The sequence below is a fragment of the Epinephelus lanceolatus genome, chromosome 19, assembly GCF_041903045.1.
Source record: "Epinephelus lanceolatus isolate andai-2023 chromosome 19, ASM4190304v1, whole genome shotgun sequence".
Lineage (NCBI taxonomy): Eukaryota > Metazoa > Chordata > Actinopteri > Perciformes > Serranidae > Epinephelus > Epinephelus lanceolatus.
In genome coordinates this window covers 21,446,783-21,468,355 of record NC_135752.1, presented here as the reverse complement: position 1 = coordinate 21,468,355, position 21,573 = coordinate 21,446,783, and the positions used below count along the sequence as shown (strand labels likewise).

The window sequence follows — 21,573 nt, the reverse complement described above, 5'->3', positions numbered from 1 at the left end:
CTCTCTGTTATGTCAACAGAGACTTGAGACAGATGAAGACCTGTGTTTGAACTCTTACATTCTCCACTGAAACAGCTGATCACTTCTTTTTACCACCACTTTTTTCTCGAAGCCCAAAACTGTGGTCAGTCACAGATGATTTGTGTCAGTCAGTTACTCACTCTTGTGAGTTGTAAATATTGCAACAAGTGTCATGCATAAAAAATTTAAAGGATCAGACAGATGCAGGGACAAAGACTGTATTGACAGGCTGTTTACACTGAGGACAGACTGTTCTAACCTTCTCGCTCCTCCAGTGCATCATAACATCTCCGGCTCTATGATATTGTTTTCTTCTTCAGCCTTCAGCTTCATAAATAAATCTCAATAAAAGTCCTCCAAATGTTGATGCATCATCATTTATAGCCAGTAGGACCACATTAGGTGTCACATGTTTTTCCTCCAAAGTTAATTATTCAGATTTGTTTCACAATTTTGTAATGGATATCACTGACGTCTGTCATGTCCTGCAAATAAACAAGTCAGTCATAAGATACAGAAAGGGAAGATGAGTAGAAGCAAAAACAAAAATATAAAACACATCACTGACATCAGCATTAAACCAGATCTTAAGCACTCTACCATACTTAACGTTACAAACTCAAAAATCTCTGTTGTCTTTGGCGACACCTGTGGCAATAAGCTGTAATTGCAGCGTGTTTGTTGGTAGACCAGGCTGGTGAATTTATTCATTTTGGCTTATTATTTAAGCTCTGTAGAAGGGTTACCACAGTATAGATCTGTGTGTGTGTGTGTGTGTGTGTGCGTGCGTGCGTGCGTGCGTGTGTAAAGCCCTCCGGAACAGCACTGGGCTTTGAGGCCCATTTGATGTCGTGGCCAACCCATTGAATTACAACTTCTGGATCCGTGATGTGATGCCATTGAGTTCAAAAAGACTTTTTCCCATAGACTTACATTGTGAAAGTGATGTCTATAAATCAGTGGATACGTTTTTTTGAGCATCGCAATCCCTGCAAAATGACTCGTTTCACTATTGGGATTCTATCCATTCAGTCCGATCGCATTTTGAAAGTCTAGAAGAGTCACCCAATGACATAATTTTATCTCCATTTAAGTTAGCCAAGGGCTAAATCGGAAGTAAATCTCAAGTGTACTTGCTTTCTGGGCCCATGGATGCGGAAGATTGGGGTAATTTTATACACAGGAAAGTCGAACCTTTTTGGCTTTTTTACTCTGTCACGATTTAGCATCCTACAAACGGTGTCACCCTATATATTTAACGAAAAGTTACTTAGGGTAGGTTTAGGAAAAGAATCATGTCATGAACACCGGCTGCCTGAGGGTAAGTCCTGTGTTTGTTTGACCCATTTGCCACCCCAACCTGCCTCTTTATGTGAACTTTTGTGGCACATTCTCACTTCAACCTCGTCACATGTTGATGTTTGGTCATGGACTTTCCACGTCAAAATACGATGTGCGAGGTACCCTGGGTGTGTTGGTTCTTGACGTTCTGGAACATCGTGTCAACTTCAGCCTGTTATATATATTGTCTGTCTCAAAATACACTTCTGTTTTCACAGGAAATTTACAGTTTGAATACAGTCTCTTTCAAAATAAACACATTATGTTGGTACACCACCACAAATTGATGTTCTTTTTCCTTCAACACACGTAGTTACGTTTTGCAAACACACTTGGTTGGGTTTAGGAAAATAAAACAGGGTTTGGCTTTACAATCTTATGGGAAGCAAACACCGACTTCCCATGGGTCCATGTCATTGGTTCGGCAGCCCATTGGTTCGACATCCCATTAGTCCGACTGTCCGCGGTGCTGAACGGCTCGCGGCGGGCGTATGGTGCGCCGCAACCGGCTTGAGGCGGAGCAGGCTCATGGCTTATGTGTTTGTCACTTTCTTTTTCATTTTAACCCACACCATGATCTTTTCCTGACCCTAACCAGGTGGTTTTTGTGCCTAAACCTAACCAGACCTTAACCACAGGGCATCATGATGATTTCGGAACGGACTTCGGAACAATGAGTTTAATATGGTCGGAACAATGGGATGTCGAACCAATGGGCTGTCGAACCAATGGGCAGTTCCCCTTCCCATAAGCAAACACCGACTTCCCATAAGTAAACACCGACTTCCTGAAAGTCGATATGTTATGTGGTTACGTTTTGCCAACACCCGCTTGTGGTTAGGTTTAGGCAACTAAAGCACGTGGTTGGATTTAAGAAAAAAGAACAGAGTTTGGCTAAACGATCTTACAGGAAGCAAACACCAACCTTCTGGGTGAAAGTCACCACCCCTCCGACCTGCCCTTCTTGGACTTTCACCACTTTAACTTTAATTGTTGTCATGCCGCATTTTCCCCTTACACTACCAGACGCCATTAAACAATAACGGTGACCGGCCGTCTATCATGCCGACGTGAAAAGACAGCTTTTTTCGTCGGTGTCTGATGCCCGAAGTCACTGACCAAGCCTTGGATTTTGATGACTTTGGATTGAAACTGAGTTGACCTTCGCTCTTTATACTTATTCTATTTTTCCTTCCGTAGTGCACTGGTAATATGATCGCAGCCTTCCTGATTACATGGGTAGTGTACAAATTCTGCTGAATTACGGACAAACAGTGCATTAGAACAGTCTGTTCAGTGTGTGTGAGAATGGATTATGAATGACTGTGCGCTGCTTGTGATTTTTCACAGGATTGTTGCTACAGACAACCAATTTGTAATACTGAAAATGCATTCAGTAACCATAGGCTCAACCACCGCTGTGTTATCTCATTTGGTGACAGATAGTGACATACAATACGTTTTATTTAAATGAAAACCTCATTACTTGAAAATGTATTTATTTTTTATGTTATGTAACTTGTTAATCATTTTATCTTTTTTAAATTTGATTACACTACATGCAGGACAGGACCTTACAAACATGTATTACTTTTGATTATTTACATATAATTTTCTGAATGGTAAAACATGCTGGTCTCGGTATGGAAGAAAAAGTGCCTCGGTGTGTGTCTGTGTGTATGTGCATGTATGCATCCATGTGCTCCTGTACAGTTTGAGCTCATGTGACATTGAATGTATAAGAGAAAAGAATGAAAAAAAAGAGTTGATCTGTTCATGGCAGCTGCTGGCATATGGCGACTGGCCAGCAGCTTGTGACTGGGAGGTTGTCAGATGGAAGACTGCTGTTTAAAAGGTTACAGAAACAACATGGTGCTCTGAGCAAATCACAAGATCTGCACAGCATGAAAAAAGACACGGAGGGGAAGAACTAAGAATGAGACAATCATAGTACAGATTCAGTGTAAACCCTGATTATTCAGTGGTGTAAGTGCACTATTTTTGGATAATGATGAAAAAGGCTGCACTTATGAGAAAACCAAAATTGAATGTAACCCTTATATGCTGCACCCTTTTTTCTTTTTTTTTTCTTTTTTTTTTTATAGCAGACATAGTAATAAATACATCCCTGAAGGAAAACTGCAGAAGGAACAAAGGTTTCCAAAAAAATACTGATGATTAATTGACATCTATTGAACCACATGTACTGTGAACTTAGATACTGTAAACAGTGAGCCTCATGCACGAGGCGATTTATGGACAAATTTCCTAATTTTTGTTCGTCTAAACCATTTTGTCTTATTTTGTTAGTGCCCATTGATATCTGGCATTCAACAGTGTTTCTTTTTTTCTTTTCTTAGGCAGTGGAAAACTTCATGAGTGGCCCAGAACACCAAGGTGAGACAAAAACATCTTGTTTTCACAGTCAACGCATTGTCTGTCCAATGCAGGGAAACATTAATTTTAACAAGGTATTCTCATAGGACAGTTTGTATTAAATCCTACAAATTAGCGCCCCATGAATGATGTTACATCCTTAACGTACAGTAACGCAATTAATGTTAAGTTACTGAGGTTGGGTTTAGGCAAGTAAAGTTACTGTGGTTAAGTTTAGGAAAAGAAACGTACCTCAAACTAACTCAGAATTCACTCAAAATTCACACGTTCCCAAACAAACAACTCCAGGGGAAAGTCTTGGGGAAAGTCTGGGTTTTTGTGACCCATCCATCACCCCAACCTGCATCCTTTAAAGACTGCTCGGGAATGCTTCCTTATTTGCTTCAAGGAAAATATTACTTTTTGTAGGAAAACATACAAACAGTTTGTGAGAGTAGCCTGAGCTTTAAATATGAGGAACACAAAAAATACATGATCATGATATTATCGTTCAAAAGTCACCACTGCGCTCTGACCCTCCTGGTGCGTAGTCCAAATAAATATCCAGCAAGAACAAAAACAGTTTGAGGATCGCACACAGATATGTCCGTCAGCAGATAAAAAGTTTTTAAAGAGGCCTTTCAAGCATTTTTAAAGGACAAAGCGCTTTGTCCTTTAAAAATAAAACGATCCTCAAACTGTTTTTGTTCTTGCTGATCATAATATAATCAAATTTATTATTACTTTTTTATTGTATATTTTACAGTAATTATAATGATTAGGTTATTAAATCCATGGGCTATTAAATACTATTGGTCCATTGATCCCAATTAAGACTTTAAAAACCCTCGGGTGATGTGGCATGTGTTCATCTTCTGAATGGCTTGCATACTGCTCTTGGATGATTTGGCCATCCAGGCCTTATGCAGAGAATGCATTTTTAGAGATCGTACAGATCTAGTTCAATTGTGTTCATTATGTCTTTAGTTTCTGATAATGACTTTAGTTAGCGTCACAACCACCACCAAGTGACACAAGGCGGAAGTTTCCACCGAAACATGTCAAGGTATGTAACATCCTAATGTGTGAGATAAAAGAACAACTAAAGTCATTATTGTACAGATCTACTTGATCGGCGTGAGCCATTTAAGATTGCCGAGTGCACCGCTTGTAGATTTGTGCAATACTCTGAAGCCTTAACTTATTCAAAAAACGCTGGTCAAATCCCGTGATTTCACACCTACATCTTTCCAATTCTTGGGCATGTGCTGGAGTATTTGCACACAGCACATCACCTGCCCTTAAAATTGTTGAGGGGGTGTTATTTATGGCAGCAGCAAACAGTATCCAGGCACCCCCATTTTATAATCAAGTGGGATTTATCATTCAAGAGCACATTTGGATGGTAAAGAATATTTATTTCATCTGAAGTGGAGTTCTCTTATTCTTTCTAGTGACAGAAAATAAGAGAAGGGCGGCATGGTGGTGCAGTGGTTAGCACTGTCACCTCACAGCAAGAGGGTTCTGGGTTTGAACCCTCCATCCCCCGTGACCATGAACAGGATACGCAGCTGTGGATAATTAATGAATGAATAATAGAATTTATTGGAGAAATTGCAGCAGAGAGAATGTGAACAGGTTTTGTTTAATACAAATTGCATAAAAAATGTAATGAGAATGTAACAACCAGTGCTGCACCAAAAGTTGAAAACTGCTCTTCCTTCCTCCATACAGTACATATTTCTCTCTGCTCTGTTCTCTCATGTTGTTAACCCCAGACTGAAAACATAAGCTCTCCTTTCTGTATAAGTATGTGTCTTCGGGGACTTAGTCTGGCCCCTTAACATTGTACATTACACAGTCATGTCAGACTTTCTGACCTCACTCCTCCTCTTTCCAGGGTGTGAAAACAAGAGCCCAGCTGGTAAGAGAGTATGGCAGGAGACAGCCAGCTGAGCCCAGGGAGTCTCTGGTCTCTTCACCGGGCCACCACAGCGCTCGTACAGTAAGAGTTTCTTAATGGGGTAGTTGGAGGTGGGGGAGCAACATCCAGGAGCACTAAAGCATGCAGACCCCCTTCCTTTGCTTCGAACACCCACTGATACATACCCACACACACAGCTTCCACCCTCACCTCCCCCTGTCAGAGTAGTCCAGAGGCACAGGCCTTAATTAAGCTTAAGTATTAATGAGGAAGTTCAACCCAGTGTCATTGCTATGTTTCCCATAAATACAAATCACTTAAGTGTGCAGCCACCGCAACGTAATTCATTAAGGTTCATTTTAAATGTCACGGTCTTACAAGAAGGGATGCTTTACTCTTATCTACCGAGACGATTTTCTCCGTCGCCGTGTTTTTTCTCAGCTGTACCTGAAAATTGCATTATTCAGGCTTCTCCCTCTCTGTTTTCCCTCTCCGTTTAATTACTAATGTCTCTGTTACTGTGGGCAGCAACACTGCTGGGTTTAGATTTCACAAACAAACATAAACACATTACAGTTGTACATAATATATTATTCTTGCACTAGATTCTCATCAGTCACATTTTTTAATATCAGTAAAACACCGCTGAATGACAATGTCGTACATTTGTTTGTTTATGATATGAACATGTCCATCTGACGGTAAACATGTTCATAATTGGAGTAAAAGAGTATTGCCTGCAATGGTTGGTCCTTAAACCGATGGAGTGAATTGCGGGATTTGAAAGAATTCAAAACCGATCCTAAATTGCCCTTCTTCTATTTTTTTAATAAAATACATTGAAAAGGTTTTACATCTCTATATGAATCTATGTTGGTGGCTAAAACAACATTTGCATTGTCTCACCATCGTCATATTACAGTCATTAATCTTACATAGCTACAAATAGATACATTACCTCATCATTATAGAGACAGAGCGCAATGCGTCATGGTCTGAAAACCACGACCACATGGCAGTTGGCGCCACAAAATGCAACCAAGGGCTATAACACTAACAAAATGCCTTTAGTTAGCTAAAAACATCAGATTACAGCGTGTCGGAGGATTATTTTAGCACCCTATGTGGAGAGGAAAAGTTGTAATGACAAAGTCAGTATTGTTGGTCTACTTTTATATTTTTATTTGATCGAATCATCTGGTAACAACATTTAACCTAACAAATATCGGAGCTTGCTTGATCAGCTTCAACCTCCACAGGTTGTCTGGCCAAATTAACAAAATGGTTGCTGCAGAGAGGATGATGAGTGTCAGGATCCCACTGTTTCTCCATTCTTCCCACTGATGCCTCATGTCTTACTGCTTGAAGGCCCAGTTTTTAAAAACTTAGTTCTGGTTTCTGTTGGTAATGTATCCCACCACACAGCAGCTTTTAGGCATTTTTCTGTTGTTTGCTAGCAGATAAAAGTGACAACGACGCACCTTTATGCAATACAAAGTAGGGCTGAACATATCGTTATCGTATCTATACGGAGATATGAACATGCAAGATATTAATATCCCAAAAGGCAACAATATTGACGATATAATTTCCCTATGAGTTTCCCCAGCTTGACCTGCATGTACAGCTCAGCCAATCACAAACATCCTTTTTACGCTTGCCCTAAATGTACAGCTAAGGCCAGCCAATCACAAACCTCATTTCCTGCTTGCCTTGGATCGACAGCAAAGCCAGCCAATCACAAACATCCCCTTGAGCGAGGGAGACGTGCTGCTGCTAGCAACTTGCTAGTACACACAACACATTTGCGACTAAAAATAGTTTTGTTCGAGCAAAATAAATCATTTAGCACGCTGTGTGAGTACAGATTTCAACCAGCAGCAGAAACGAAAGGCGAAACCTACCGGTTGTGGGTTGAACGGGGGTCACAGACGGGAATACGGCAGAGCACTATGGCCGCCGCAAGATAATGTGGTTATCGTGGTCAGCGACCGAGAAGCCCGGCTCCAGGTGAATAAGTTGGTGTCATGACTGCCCAGTAGTACCTGAACAGCTGAGCCGTGGCGGCACACAGGTATGTGACGTGTCAGAGGAGAAACGAGCCGTTCACATTTCCACAAACCTCACCGCACTTTAGGGACTGTTCTTTACTTATGAAGGGGAGGAGGGTGGCTGGTTGATTTTTATTTTATTTATTTATTTTATTTTGATCCCCCCTATGTTAATTACTTATTGATGCTGTTTTTAAGTATGAATAAGTCAATAAATAATTTATTCCATTGAAATATCATTGATGTATTATAGAAAAGTGATTTATCTTTTTATAAATGACAAAAGGCACATCTGCCTTATTTTTGCTGTGGTATCGTGATACTACTCAGAACCGTGATACTTTCACTGGTATCGTACCGTGGGTCCCAATTTTGGTACCGTGACAACACTACCGAGTACTGTATGAACAGTGCCTTGCATTAAAAGACACGGCAGGGACATCTGGGGCCTCCTGTGTCAAGCCCAAGCAAGGTCGGATTGCCGATGCATTCAGTAGCATAATGCCATACCAATCGACGTCCAGCAGGTACAAAGACATTACAAACGCTGTAACGTACCATATTGCTACACATGATTCCCGTGTATTCAGTCACTAAAGAGGGCTTCCAGAAAATGGTTCGGACTCTTTTTTAAAAAAATTTTTTTATAGAGAATGCTTAGTTTTCACTGAACCCATAGTCATATGGTATCGTATCGGTATCGAGATATCTGGCATAAATATCGAGATAGGAAATTTTCTCCATATCGTTCAGCCCTAATACAAAGTCAATGGAGAGTGATGAATTGTTTCCTCTCCATTGTGGGCGGGAACTAATTGTGCTCTGTCTCTATGCATCCTGCAAACAGCTGTGTTAAAAAAAGAAAATCAGTATTGAAATTAAGTTGAGTTTTTCTTTCACTCGCTTTCAAAACACATGCACATGCTAGCAAATTCACGATCTTTACATCACGAGACGGTGGTTCACATGGAAACACTACTGCTTTTGTCCACAGGGGCTGCCAAATCAGCACAAAATAAAAGAACCTTGTAGTTGCTTTTATACCACTTTTAACATGGGTAGTAATGCAAAACAGTAATTCTTCAGATTGGAGGTCATTGTACAGCATTTCAATAAGATTTTAGATGAACTGAATCTGTCCAGCATACAATAATAGTACAAGGGATACAATGAAACCTATGTAAGCATGTGTAACCTGGTCAGGAAAATATTGGCAAAAAAGCAGGACATGTTTTTTTCTCTTGGTGTGTCCTTGGACAGTCTCATTCCGTTTCCTGGAAAGCTCCTTTTCAAAACACCATTATGTCATATGAAGCAATTCAATTACATGATAGTAATGCCTTTGGTAACCCATTAGGCGGTTAAGATGCTGCAGCTGAGTGCGGGAGAATATTCCTGAATACATTTTGAGACACCAGTCTGACACCTTCCTCTGTGTTTCTGAAAGGATGTAATGTGATTTAAAGTCTCCGATCTGGGAAACTGTCGTTTTACATTCAAATCAGTTCATATGTCGTCTTTACTGTGGCTTTAAAGGAAAGTGCACATGACAAACTTTGACATAAAGACATGAAACACCAGTAGTTAACTTCGAGTCGTCTTTCATGTGACAGGTAATTAATTCCTGTTTGAGAGATTAATAAAATAATAATTGAGACAATAGAAATGGAGCTGACACTGCAGTCAGTGTCTGCCTTGATGTTTGGCTAACACAAGCTTAAACAACGGTTAACCTCACATCTAGGCTTTTCGTTTTCACCTCACATACACACAGAATTCACTGCAGTTGCTCAGACTCAGCCGTTGCATATAAACCTGCACTACACATTCATAATAATGTAGCCGCAAACACTTGCACGGGCACACAATACACGCATGCACATATACACCTCCTATCTATTCTCTCCAGTGCTGCTGTTTGTTGTACACCACCCCCCCTCCCTTCGTCTTCCCTCCTCTCCCCTTCTCATCCTCCCTTCCCTAGTCACAGCTCACTGTCAACAGTGCAGGATTAGGAGCATTTGACTGGCCTGTTGCTAAGCAACAGTAACCACGGCAACCGATTCATTATGAAGACAGGGATGGGACAGGGAAAATGCATCAGGGAATGGGTTGATGGGTAAATGTTGTACTGTAATTATTATGGTGTATTTTCTATCCTGTGTGAGCTGGTGCATTGAAACTGAACTGCTGTCGATCTGCTCGGACGAAGTTTGTTTTCTGCTCGTGTGAGATTGTATGAAGTTGTGAAGGTTTAGATCACTGATATGATCACTGGACAGAAGCCAACCATGATAAAAACGACACCTTTTTCATCTAATGAGGAATCTTCAAAGCAGTGGTCTTTTGTTAGTATGACTGATTTTTATTAATCAGCGATCAACATGCATATGCATGCACATAAAAATGGATGAATGTCTCAAAATACGAAAGTTGTAAAACCAACTGAATTTAACCACCTTTAGGGATTCCAATCGACTTCCTTTAAGCTGGGGTAGGCAGTTTAATTTTGGCATCATTGGGCAGAGATCCCATAACAAACTATGAGTGTATTGTAATTCAAGTGGTCTGAGTGAAAACTAGACTTCTGCACCTCCTCTTGGCTCTGTTTTTAGCCTTTATTAAACCTAGCCCGTTATGGTAGACTTTGGCCAATCACAGGTCATTTCAGAGAGAGGGCATTTCTATTGTCTGTTCTACAATTGCACATACATGTGCATGTACCTCCACTGCAAAGCAACCCGAAAGTTTAGGTTTCTGCTGAAACCCAAAGCCAAAGGCTAACAGCTGTTCATGTTTATGTAGCTAATGTTAGCTAGAGCCTTGAATGACAGTGTGTCCTCTGCCTCACTCCCCACCACTACAGAGCATTTTGGCGGGAGGAAAGCAGGCAGCAGCTGTGGAAACTGGCTTTTGGTTAGAGCCTGTAGCAACCCGAATCCAACCAGCACAAACTCAGCTCAGCAGGACCAACAGCCCCGACTACCCGCCGGATCAACAAACTTTTTTGGCTGTCGTTACAGGGGAGTTTGCGTTGGCCAAATTTGAGCCGCTACAGCCGCCGATTGAAGCTTTGTCTCCTGAGCGTCTACCTATTCTCCTCCCAGAAAAGCAGTCCACAGTGGGGAGGAGCTAGGCAGGGGGACCGTGAGGTGTCTAGCTAGCTAATTCTTGTCTTATTTGTGGCAAGAAGGGGCTGAGCTAATGTGCTGCGTGCAACTGTACAATGAAGTAAGATTAAATAAATCAATGTATGGAAAACACTGGGTTACTGTATGAAACTTATGCCTGTGGTCGTCTGGTGGGAGGGGCTAAGGACAGAGAGGGGAGCAGAAAGAGCTGCAGGGGGAGAGTGTATCACAGTGTGCCGTCCGCCTCAATCCCCACCACTACAGAACATTTTAGCGGGAAAGCAGGCAGCAGCTGTGGAGACTGACCCTTAAGGCCCGAACATACTCGGGCGGAACGTATGCAGAACGGACTCCAGAAGGAATGTCCGCAGTCATTCGGGCTTTCATAGTCGAGCGCACTTCCACGTTGTAGTTTCCTGTAAAAATGTCCGTGAAAAATCCTGCGATGTGAAAAATACATGCCGAGCAGTCACTGGTGCACGGAGTGGAGTCCACGCGGTCGTAAAATCTGAGCTTTGCGCGCACAGGGCTTGCGGATGTCTGCTTTGAGTCTGCGCGGACCTCCGCAGAGTCTGTTCGGGCCTTTAGTTAGAGGCTGCAGCCACCCGAATCCAGCCAGTGCAATCTGCAGCTCTGCCGGACCAACAGCTTCGACTACTCAGGAGAGTTTGCGTTGGCCAAAGTAGAGCCACTACAGCCTGAAGATCCGTCTCCCAAGCTTCTATCCACCCTCCTTCCAGAAAAGCAGCCCACAGCAGCGGGGATTAAGGCGGAGGGACTGTGAGGTGGTTAGCTAGCTAATTCTTGTTTTATTTGTGATCTGATGAATAGAGAGAGCAGGGCAGGGTTGAGTGAATGTGCTGCGTGCAACTGTACTACTAAGTAAGACACTGGGTTACTGTATGAAGCTCATGCTTGTGGTCTCGTTGTGGGAGGGGCCAAAGACAGAAAGAGGACAGGGAAGAGCTGCAGGGGGAGGGTGTAATTTTAAATTAGGCCGATTCTTGTTGTTGTTGTTGTTGTCGTTGTTTTTGTGGCCTTTTTCCAGATTTCTGCCAACCCCAGCTTTGATCCCTGCTGTGTTGTTTTCCAGTAGATAATACATAACTCATGGAGTCTCTACTTAAACATGCTCACTCTGCTACTGTGACTCTAGACTTAGAGACACAAGAGTCAGAACTGCACTTGATCTAAAATTTGATGAGTCATCTCTGGTCCAGAAAGTTGAATCAGTGACTTTGTTGTGCTGAATGATTTTTTTCATCACACAAAGGTTTATTTCACATAACTTAATTAGCTGTTTTTCATGCAGACATATTAGAAAGAATACATTGTACTTACTGACTCAGTTGCGTTAGAGCCAAGCTAAAAGAGGTCATAGACATCTCTGCTCTGCTTACATGAAGACAGGAAGGCCTCTTAATCAGATGTCAGCATTTTCTTTGAGTCAAGGAGTAAATATCGCTCACGCTAGAGGAAAATGACCTCCACTGTTAAGGCAGTAAAGACTAATTTATAAAATGACAACTCCCCCTTAACAGTGCAGAACTTTACAACATTACTGTAGAAGAGCTGTTAAGTAGCAATCAATGTAATCGCTGTACAATATTTTTACTGCAAATGAATTCAAAATTTCTGATCTGTTTCTTCATGGGAAGTTTAAATCAATACACGAGACATAGGTCATGCCTCCAAGCTGCTAAATCTAGTGTGTGTATTCTACAACCTAATAAATACGACTTTCAGTTTTCCTTTTTATCAAAGGTTAGGCCCCAAGGTACCTTGCGAAAGTGTGAGGCAAGGATGTGGTTAAGTTTTTGTTCTTTATCGAAAAATCTGCTCTTCATTTATGTACAGAACCCAGCGAACAGATGGAAGACATTTTCTTTTTATGTACACATTTCCCTTGAGATTAGTCTCTGTAATACTTTTTTGCTCTGTTAATAGTTTTTTGGTAGATTGAAATGTGTTGTCTTGTGTGTACTTGGAGCATAAAGGGTGGCATATTTTTTGCTAGTAAGTGTATTAGAAGCATATTTTCTGCATGACATACTTTAGGCTTTTGGATATATTTGAAGTATCTCATATTGTATATTGGTTTGTATATTCTGAGGGAAATATCTGCTTATATCTCTCTTATTTTCTATGCAACAGTAGCATGTTAGTATTCTCACTTTGCACCCGAATCAGGGTCAGCTTAATGACCCAGTCCTTTACCCTCACATTGTACTGACCTTCATTACACCTGTTATCTAACATTAATCTTAACTGATGCTTGGTTTCACCGCTGTTATGTACCATCAGCTGCAATACAATCTATAAACAGAGACATACAGTGCACAGATACAAACACTCTGTCTCATAGTGCAGATGTATTGAGCATGTAGAGGCTACACTATGTGTTAGGTAACAGCAATGTTGTCTCAGCTGACAGTGGTTATGGAAATGGGTGGCTCCAAGACGCAGGAATCCACTGAGGAGCCTTGTGTAGTTGTCAAAGGAACCACTGTGACATACCTGCACTCAACCCAGTAACATTAACATTAGATGTACAGCGATTGTGACATTTAGAACTGCTGCTGCATTATCCTGTCAGCCTGATGGTGCTGTAGATTTACAAGGGTGTGGCCTGATGTCCTGTATTCCCACCATTACGTGGTTTGAATGCTCGTACAGCCTCTCTTTCACAAATCTGCAGAGGGCTTTTATATAAATGTTAAGCTTACATTATACTGCAAATAACTGGAACATCTCAGCCATGAGATAAATGTGCCTCTACTGTACGAGTACTTTGTCACTGACTGTTCAAATTTACTAAATAGAAAATACTACTACAAGCCCTCTGAATAGTGATATTCAGTTTAAAATGTGTGTGAGTAGATTATCTCTGCACGTCATACTTTAATAAGCCCCTGCATCCTGATACACTTCTGCACATTTATGCATGTTCTATGCATTCAGTATATATTGTATATGGATAAAATTATACTTGGGGGCACAGGATGCTGTCAAAAACCATTGCTTATTATATAATATATATCCTACTATATATAATTCTGGCTTTACATGTGCCCTACAAAATTAAAATTTTCCCTGTCTCTTGACTTGATTTTTTTTAGCGATGGGTGTGTTGGTTTTGACGTCTTGAAAGTCATGAATATTCAATTTGGATTTATGTGCTATTGCTGTCAACATAGTGTTGAATCTGCAGTCATTGATTTTGGCACATTTTTTCACACATTTAGCATTTTTAAACCAGTTTCTTTAAACCAAAAGATTTGAGCTCATGACTAATAATACATTAGCAAATAGCAGTTGTACCTGAGTGCGTATGTATGCATGTAGGGCTGCCCCCTAATAGTTGACCAAACATTCGTCGACCAGAGAGGACATCAGTCGTCAAGATTTCATTGGTCGCTTAGTTGCAGAAAAAAAACAAAAAATAAAACAAAAAAAACCCCCAACCAACCAAAAACAAAAACCATGAAACTTTATTAGGAGATGCACCTTATCAAAATAAATCAAAACCTATATGACTGGACCATGTGGGAATTTAATTTGAAAGGACAGACACAGGAAGTGGCCACGCTCAGCAGTCAGACAAGTCAAGTTAATTTACAGGGCTGGTACCTGTGGTTATTTCACAGGCTAGTTAATAACATGTCGGGCAGGAAATCCAAAGTGTGGCATCACTTTGAGAAGGTGAAGGACGAACCCAAGGTGATATGTAAACTCATCTTCATTGGTCGACTACAGACATGACGTATCATCTGAAATATGGAAGTAGCTACATGCCCATTAGCCACTTAGCACAATCATTACTGCTTTGGCGACAGCGTCATTAACAGGCGGCCCGCTCAGTGTGTGATGTGCACTTGTAGATAAAACCTACCAGCAACTTTCAAGGTGGAATATTTTCCTGCATGTCACTCAGTGCATGAGTTGACGCTGTGAATCAGTCCACACACCTTAAATGTGAACAACTTTGACCTTTTCAATTGTTCTTATTGTCTCTCTTGCATGACTCTCTCTTTAGTGATGATTGGATCTTCAAGCGCTGAAAAAATGTGAAAGAATTTCAACCGGATTGCTTTTATTTTTTCACTTGGAGAAAAAAAGTGATGGAGTGTCGTTACAGAGTGCTCTGGCAGGACTACACCCCTTGTTGGTAGTGGTACACAGTTTTTGGTAAATGAGTCACTAGTTTGCCAGTCTTTGAGCAACATGCACAAACTTGGTGTATGCAACTATATGCTTGCTTTCCAATGCAGATCCTCAAATTAAAGTAACATAACTGCTTATCAGTGGTGTGTTATTTGCTTTGGTTTTGGTCTCAAAGTATAGATGCAGGTGGCTTGCACTGAATATGGCTAACAAGCTTCCAAAGTTCCCATGCAAGTAAACAATTTGCTAAATGCCTGACCATCATGGTATTTTATCAGTTACATGTTCTTACCAATAATTTTGCCGAGTACAACTATTTGGTGTGACTCAGTGGTCGGCACTGTGACTCAGGGCAGGGTTAGTGCTGATAGTACTGATGACTGCATATGAATAGCATCAGTCTTGTTATAAAGAATAACACCATGCACATGGGCTAATCACTGACAAAGCAGCAGTAGCAAGAACAAACATATAAAGAACTTTAAAGTACATATAAATCTAAAAATGTACAAGATGTGCCTACAGTAACATTCCGCTGATGTCTGGTGAGTGTCTGTGCTAATGCAGTTATTGGGAACACAAAGACAGGCTATTTGAGAAAGGGTTTCACTTGAATCAGATAAGGCAGCACATCACAGTCTGGACTCAGAAAATTACAGCCAGCATTAATGTCAGTCCTGCTATGTCACAGGTTCACCAACAGAAGAAACCCTGTTTTTGTTAGACCACATAAAACTGAAGAGGAAGTCGTTAATTAACCACAATCCAACCCTGAAAATGACAGTATTTTGCAGAAATCGTACTCATAGTTGGCTCTGCTGCAGTATGGCTGGTCTAATTTAATGATGTCTTTCTTTCTGGTAGTTTTGATCCATTGCTGTCTTCTTCCTCTCCTATCTTGTTGTTTTTTCTTGCACCTGTGAACTCCCATTGCTACACAGTGCCTTCACAATCTGCTAATTCTCACAGGTACAGCCTCACACTTTATTCTGTGAACTCAATTAACACCACACTGCATTTTGCTCCTCCAGACTTTATTTTTAACCTATAAAACTAATTGATTTCATGTTCCAACCCGGCACAGTGTACTTCCTGTTTTATCCGGGTAACCCATGAATTATCAGGCCAGTTCAGTTACAGGAAGGACAAAGTTTCCTCTGTTCTCAAGTTATTTCTTGTGTATAAAGACATCATGGTGAGCATGGATACTGGAACCTCTTTAGGGAAAAAAATGTGATCATGCCTGTCAAAAAATAGAAAATAGCAGACCTCTCATAGTTGGTCTCGACCAATAAAAGTGAATAGTATCTATTGTTGAGCTTTCATTATCAAAAAAGGCAGTTAAACAAGCAATAACTACCCAGCTATTCCAAAACACTAGATAACAAAGCAGATATGCTATAGATAGCAAATCGTTCAAATTCCAGAACCATGAAGGGGAGATAACAAACACTGGCCGCTCTCTTCTCTTCATTCAGACAGATCTGAAATAGCTTTGCTCCCACATTAAGTGAATGTGTTTCTACAAAATCAATCCATTCCTGCCTCCAGCCAAAGAGCTTTAGATATGGACTATACAATTTGGATAAGGCTTTCCAAATGTTGTATATTTATTAAGCAAAACTGAATTAACTGTAGATGAATTACAGAGAGTAGTTATGTTATTAAGGATGAGAATAAAATGACGTAAAAAGGGTGTAGAAAGTGGTCCTGGGTGCCCTGTGGGGACATTAGGAAAATTGCCCACTGCAATTTGAGTCTTTTTCTTTTTACATTAGGAAAGAGTTGCTGTTCAGCACTCTAATCAAGGTAGAAATTAATATATATATATATATATATATATATATATATATATATATATATATATTTATATATATGGGAGGGGGTGGCATCCCATCCATTCATCCATTTTGGTAACCGCTTATCCTCTTGACGTTTGCGGGGGGGGTCATGGAGACTTGGGCAAGAGGTGGGGCAAGAGGCGGGGTACACCCTGGATAGGTCGCCAGACTATCACAGGGCTGACACATAGAGACAGACAACCATTCACACTCACATTCACACCTATGGCCAATCTGGGGTCACCAATTAACCTGCATGTCTTTGGACTGTGGGAGGAAGCCAGAGTACCCAGAGAAAACCCACACTGTCAGGGGGAGAACATGCAAACTCTGCACAGTAGGGCTTCCTCCTGGGGTTGAACCAGGAACCCTCTTGCTGTGAGGCGACAGTGCTAACCACTACAGGGGTGGCATCCCCAATATATTTATTTAAAAAAAAGGCTATATCACTATAGATTGTGATAGTTTTTGTCAGAGTTATGAAAATGATAATTTTATGAAGGGTTGTCTTCTTGCAATGTTATGCTAAATTACTGCCAAAATGTTAGTGAGCATAAATTCCATGCATTACCTAGCGAACAGCCCATATATTCTGGTTATATTCCACTTGCTAACTTTGCATCCATTAATGTTCCCATTAGCTGATGGGAAACTTTTATACTGAAACACCGTACCAATAAAAACACTTCACTTCAGTAAGGACATGCATGAAAAGGTAACGTTAATGTCAAAACTTCATTTCGCAGTTGAACTGTCACTATGCTATTCAATTAACCATCACGAATGTTAGCAATTGTTACTAAGTTACCTGCAGTTAAGTAGCCACACATCACCCAGCGACCAACAATGGGGCTCAGGGGCATATAAAAAACACATTAATCCCTTTATTGTGTTATTTGTAAGATAGCCAATGTGGGTAAAGTGTCAATCAGTTATGTAACGGTGCATGTGTAATTTATGTAGACAGTAGTGGCTTTAATTCATGCAGTATATCCAATCAATAGTCACCCTATGCTGTAGTGATCATCAAACAAAAAGGGTGGGAGAGTTTTTCTGGCATCTGTGGCAACCCTCCAAATCAGTTAGTCTTCTTTCCAACAGAAAATACCATTGATGCAACTTCTGATCTCTAAAATTGGGTAGACATTTTATTTTTGCATGGTTAAAGTGTTATGTAGTTGCATCCTGTAGCTGTAGACCTTACCTCAAGATCCAATAAACAGTCCACTTAGTAGAATGAATTCTAACACTTTGTTTACTACTTCAGGTTATAAGCTGTGCAGCAGTTTGGTGGTATAGGAATCAGTAGTCAGTTAGGAGTCAGTAAGCTAAAGATTGTGCATTTGTTCCCACCAAAGTGAACAGATATCATTGAAATAAAATGGAAAGGGCAGACAAAGAGTATTTGATCTACTGAAATGAAATGCTAGGAAAACAATTACATTTTTAATTCCTTATTTTTAGCAGCTAAATTCAATGTTCAGTTTCCTTCCTTTGATAAAGACAAAAAAACCCAAACACAACACAGTATGCAAAAATGATTTTGAATATACCTCTAATTCATTTCAAATAGCTCCTATTTTAGCAAGTATGTGTGTGACGTGATCACAAACAAAATGTAATCTCTATATCAGTGTAACCACATGGATGTCGTTTTGACGGTGGGGATTTACAGAGAGGAAGTGACACAGCAGAACAGCCTTGTGTGCTCTTTGTTTCTCACCATTTTATACAACTTGTTTTATAAGACTGACACCTCATGGCATTTTGCCTTTATTCTGTGTAAAGAACGATTGGTAGGGTAAATAATAATGTGAGACGAATATTTCTTTATTTACCTGTGCACCTAATGCTTTTAAGAAATTGCGTGGACTAGAACCTAGATAACAAGATTATTGGTATCTGAGATCATTGCAGTAAGTCAGATAGGTATTATCTGTCTCACAAAAGAGATATATTTCTCGCCACTTATCTTAATTCATTGTGAAAGATAGAAGCTGCACCTCTTCGCACAAATGGTGTGAAAACTTATTAAGAGAGAACATTTGTATAATTTGTGCAAATTGGATTGAGATCTGCCTCCTCTCTCCTCAGACTACTATTTTACACTGAGTGGCTGCTGCTCTGTGAAAGCATGTGTTAGTGCATCCATGTGTGCATGTGCATACACGTACACACTCTGGGTGAAAATGTGGGCCCTTTAAAACAGATTTTTCTTACCGTTTGGTTGTCCTCGTAGAGTTTGAGGTCATAGCCACTTAGCTCGACACAGAAAATGATTGCAGTCACGCCCTCAAAGCAGTGGATCCACTTCTTTCTCTCTGAACGCTGTCCGCCCACATCTACCATCTTGAAGGTGAGCTCCTTGAAGGTGAACTTGTTCTCCACAATGCCGGTGGTCATGTCGCGGGACCGTAGGATGTCCTCTACAGTTGGGATGTACTCGAGTGCAGAGATGCGGTCCAGGTCATTCAGGTAGTAGGCAGTGTTGTCCTCTAAGTGGTACTCATTGGATCGCTGAAAGCACTCCTGGACCCCTGAGTCAGCCCACAGACGCTTCATGACCCCCAGCAACTCTGGAGTGATCTCCCCTTTGCTTTCAGCTGGCCCTGTGAGGGCAAAGAGCTGCACAGCATCGTAAGCACGATCAGGATTGTGAAAGTCGATCTTGAGAGTGGTGAGGGCGCGGATGATGCGGGTGAGAGAGTCGATGGCATTGTACAGGATGAGGGGCTTGTACTCCTTGCAAGCCTCCAGGTTGAAGCCTCCACTGTGGATGATCTTCATCTGCTTGACTATAGTACTCTTGCCCGAGTTGCTGGTGCCAAGCAACAGCAGCTTGATCTCACGCCGCTGCCGCTGACTCTCTGAGCGCAAGTGGCGGTCGATTCGCCGAGAGCGCCGCGCCGCTTCCTTCTCCTCCGAGCTCTGACGGCATCCCATGGTCCTCCACCACGTGGTAAGCACAAAGGAACTCGTGCTGCTGCTTGATGGGAAAGCAAATTATAACGAAGTGGTGACCTAGAAGGGGCTGGTGGAAGAGTTGGAGAGGGTTTTCACTAAAGATAGGAACTTGTCGGTAAAGAGGCAGACAGCTTCACAACAGACCAATTTAACACTAGACAGGAGAGCCACCACACAGAGGAGTGACTCAGGAGTATTTCATTCTTTTTGTTCTGGGGCAGTCTGTGAGTCCTGTGTGGGCAGAACCCAGACTTGTGGGATGCCCACACAGAGCCTGGCACTGAGGTTGGACTGCCTGCTGAAGCCAACGGAGCTGGGGTTCATAGCAGGGGCTCCCCCTGAGGAAAAGCTCTGGAAGAGTGCTGGAGAACGTTAAGCGTATATCAGTAGACAAAGTGTTTGGGCTTGATGTGTGAGAATAGCAAAACTCCCTCACTCTCCTCCCACATGGCTCTTGTGGTACGTTGCCCTTGCTTGGCTTCTGCTACCATCCACCTCAGTTAGAAATTGGCCTGTTTTGCTTGATCTTCCTGATAAAAACTTTGCTGCTTCTTCTGTGGTCTGATATCTCCCCAGCAACTGAAGGCCTCCGAGTCTGCCAAACACACAAGACAGAGAAGAGACATGAATGTACAAGACAAATAAGCACAGTCATCACTGTTAAGTAGTTCAACATTTTGGAAAATAAGCTCATTTGGTTCTTCTTGGAGATGAAAGCATTGATTGCACTCTCATGTCTGTGTATTAGAGTGGGAGCTGGAGCCTGAAGGTAATCTAGCTTAGCAAGGAAGCAAGGGGACAAAGCAAACCTGGCTTCCTTCAAAGTTTAGAAATACGTCGACCATCTCTTCTGAAGCTCGCTCGTTAACACATATTATACTCGTTAAATCCCTGCACAAATAGGTCGCCAGGTTTCGTTGTGGGTGTATTGAGACCTAACCTGTGTGCACCGACTGAATCTAGCAACCCACGGTAATGCCAGAGGCACTCTGCACAGGAGTGTTCGGTGGATGGATGAACCACAAATGATTGTTTTTGCACTTGTGCCGATTAAACAAACGCGATACAATGTGTCACTTAGCGAGCTTTAGAGATGCTGGTGAGCACATTTTATAATGAGAAAGGCAGACTTGCTGTTTGTCCCTGCCTCCAGTCTTTGCTAATTGCCTCCTGGATGTAGCTCCACACTTTAGAAAAGTATTTCACTGCTGGAAAGATGATGTTTCAATAAAACTAGGCTGTCTATGCAGAAGAAGGATGCAAATGCTTTTGAAATTGGTGTTACATGATAAGAGAAAATTGAGGAAAATGGCCGTGGCATTTGCTTTTTCTCAACGAGGAGAAAACCTGCAACTACCAGAATACAGTGTGCTGCACCAGACTAATAAACACTCCCACTGGTGGGCGACGTATTGTGGTCTTGGCCATTTTGGCACAGGAAACAACATGGCGGCTGGCTGATAAGAAACGATCTTGAATTACAGTAAACTAAAATATGTTTCTGAAAACTTTTGAGGTGAGAAATAGACAACACACTAACAGAATCTTGGTTTATATTTGTTCAGTACTAGTTTTACTGTTACTAGTTTTACTGTTTGATCAGATGATGTGTTTGTTAGGGCAGCTCTCTCTCGATCCACCTCTATACTCTTTGGCAGCACACAAAAATGCCAAAGTGCAATCTGTAGCAATCAATCTGCAACTCTAGAACCAGCGGAAACAAACATAATCTGGCAGATTTGAGTTGACAGATGAGCAGA

At 41.4% G+C, this 21,573-nt stretch overlaps 1 protein-coding gene across 1 annotated transcript in view; it reads right to left on the bottom strand.

Moving 5' to 3' along the window:
* Positions 1–21,573, bottom strand: part of gnaz (guanine nucleotide binding protein (G protein), alpha z polypeptide) — a 44,950-nt gene that overhangs the window by 2,258 nt on the left and 21,119 nt on the right. Inside the window, exon 2 of the mRNA XM_033647365.2 lies at positions 19,070–20,408. Coding sequence (XP_033503256.1) covers positions 19,070–19,792 — 723 coding nt within the window. The 5' untranslated portion in view covers positions 19,793–20,408. The remainder of the gene's footprint in view (positions 1–19,069; positions 20,409–21,573) is intronic.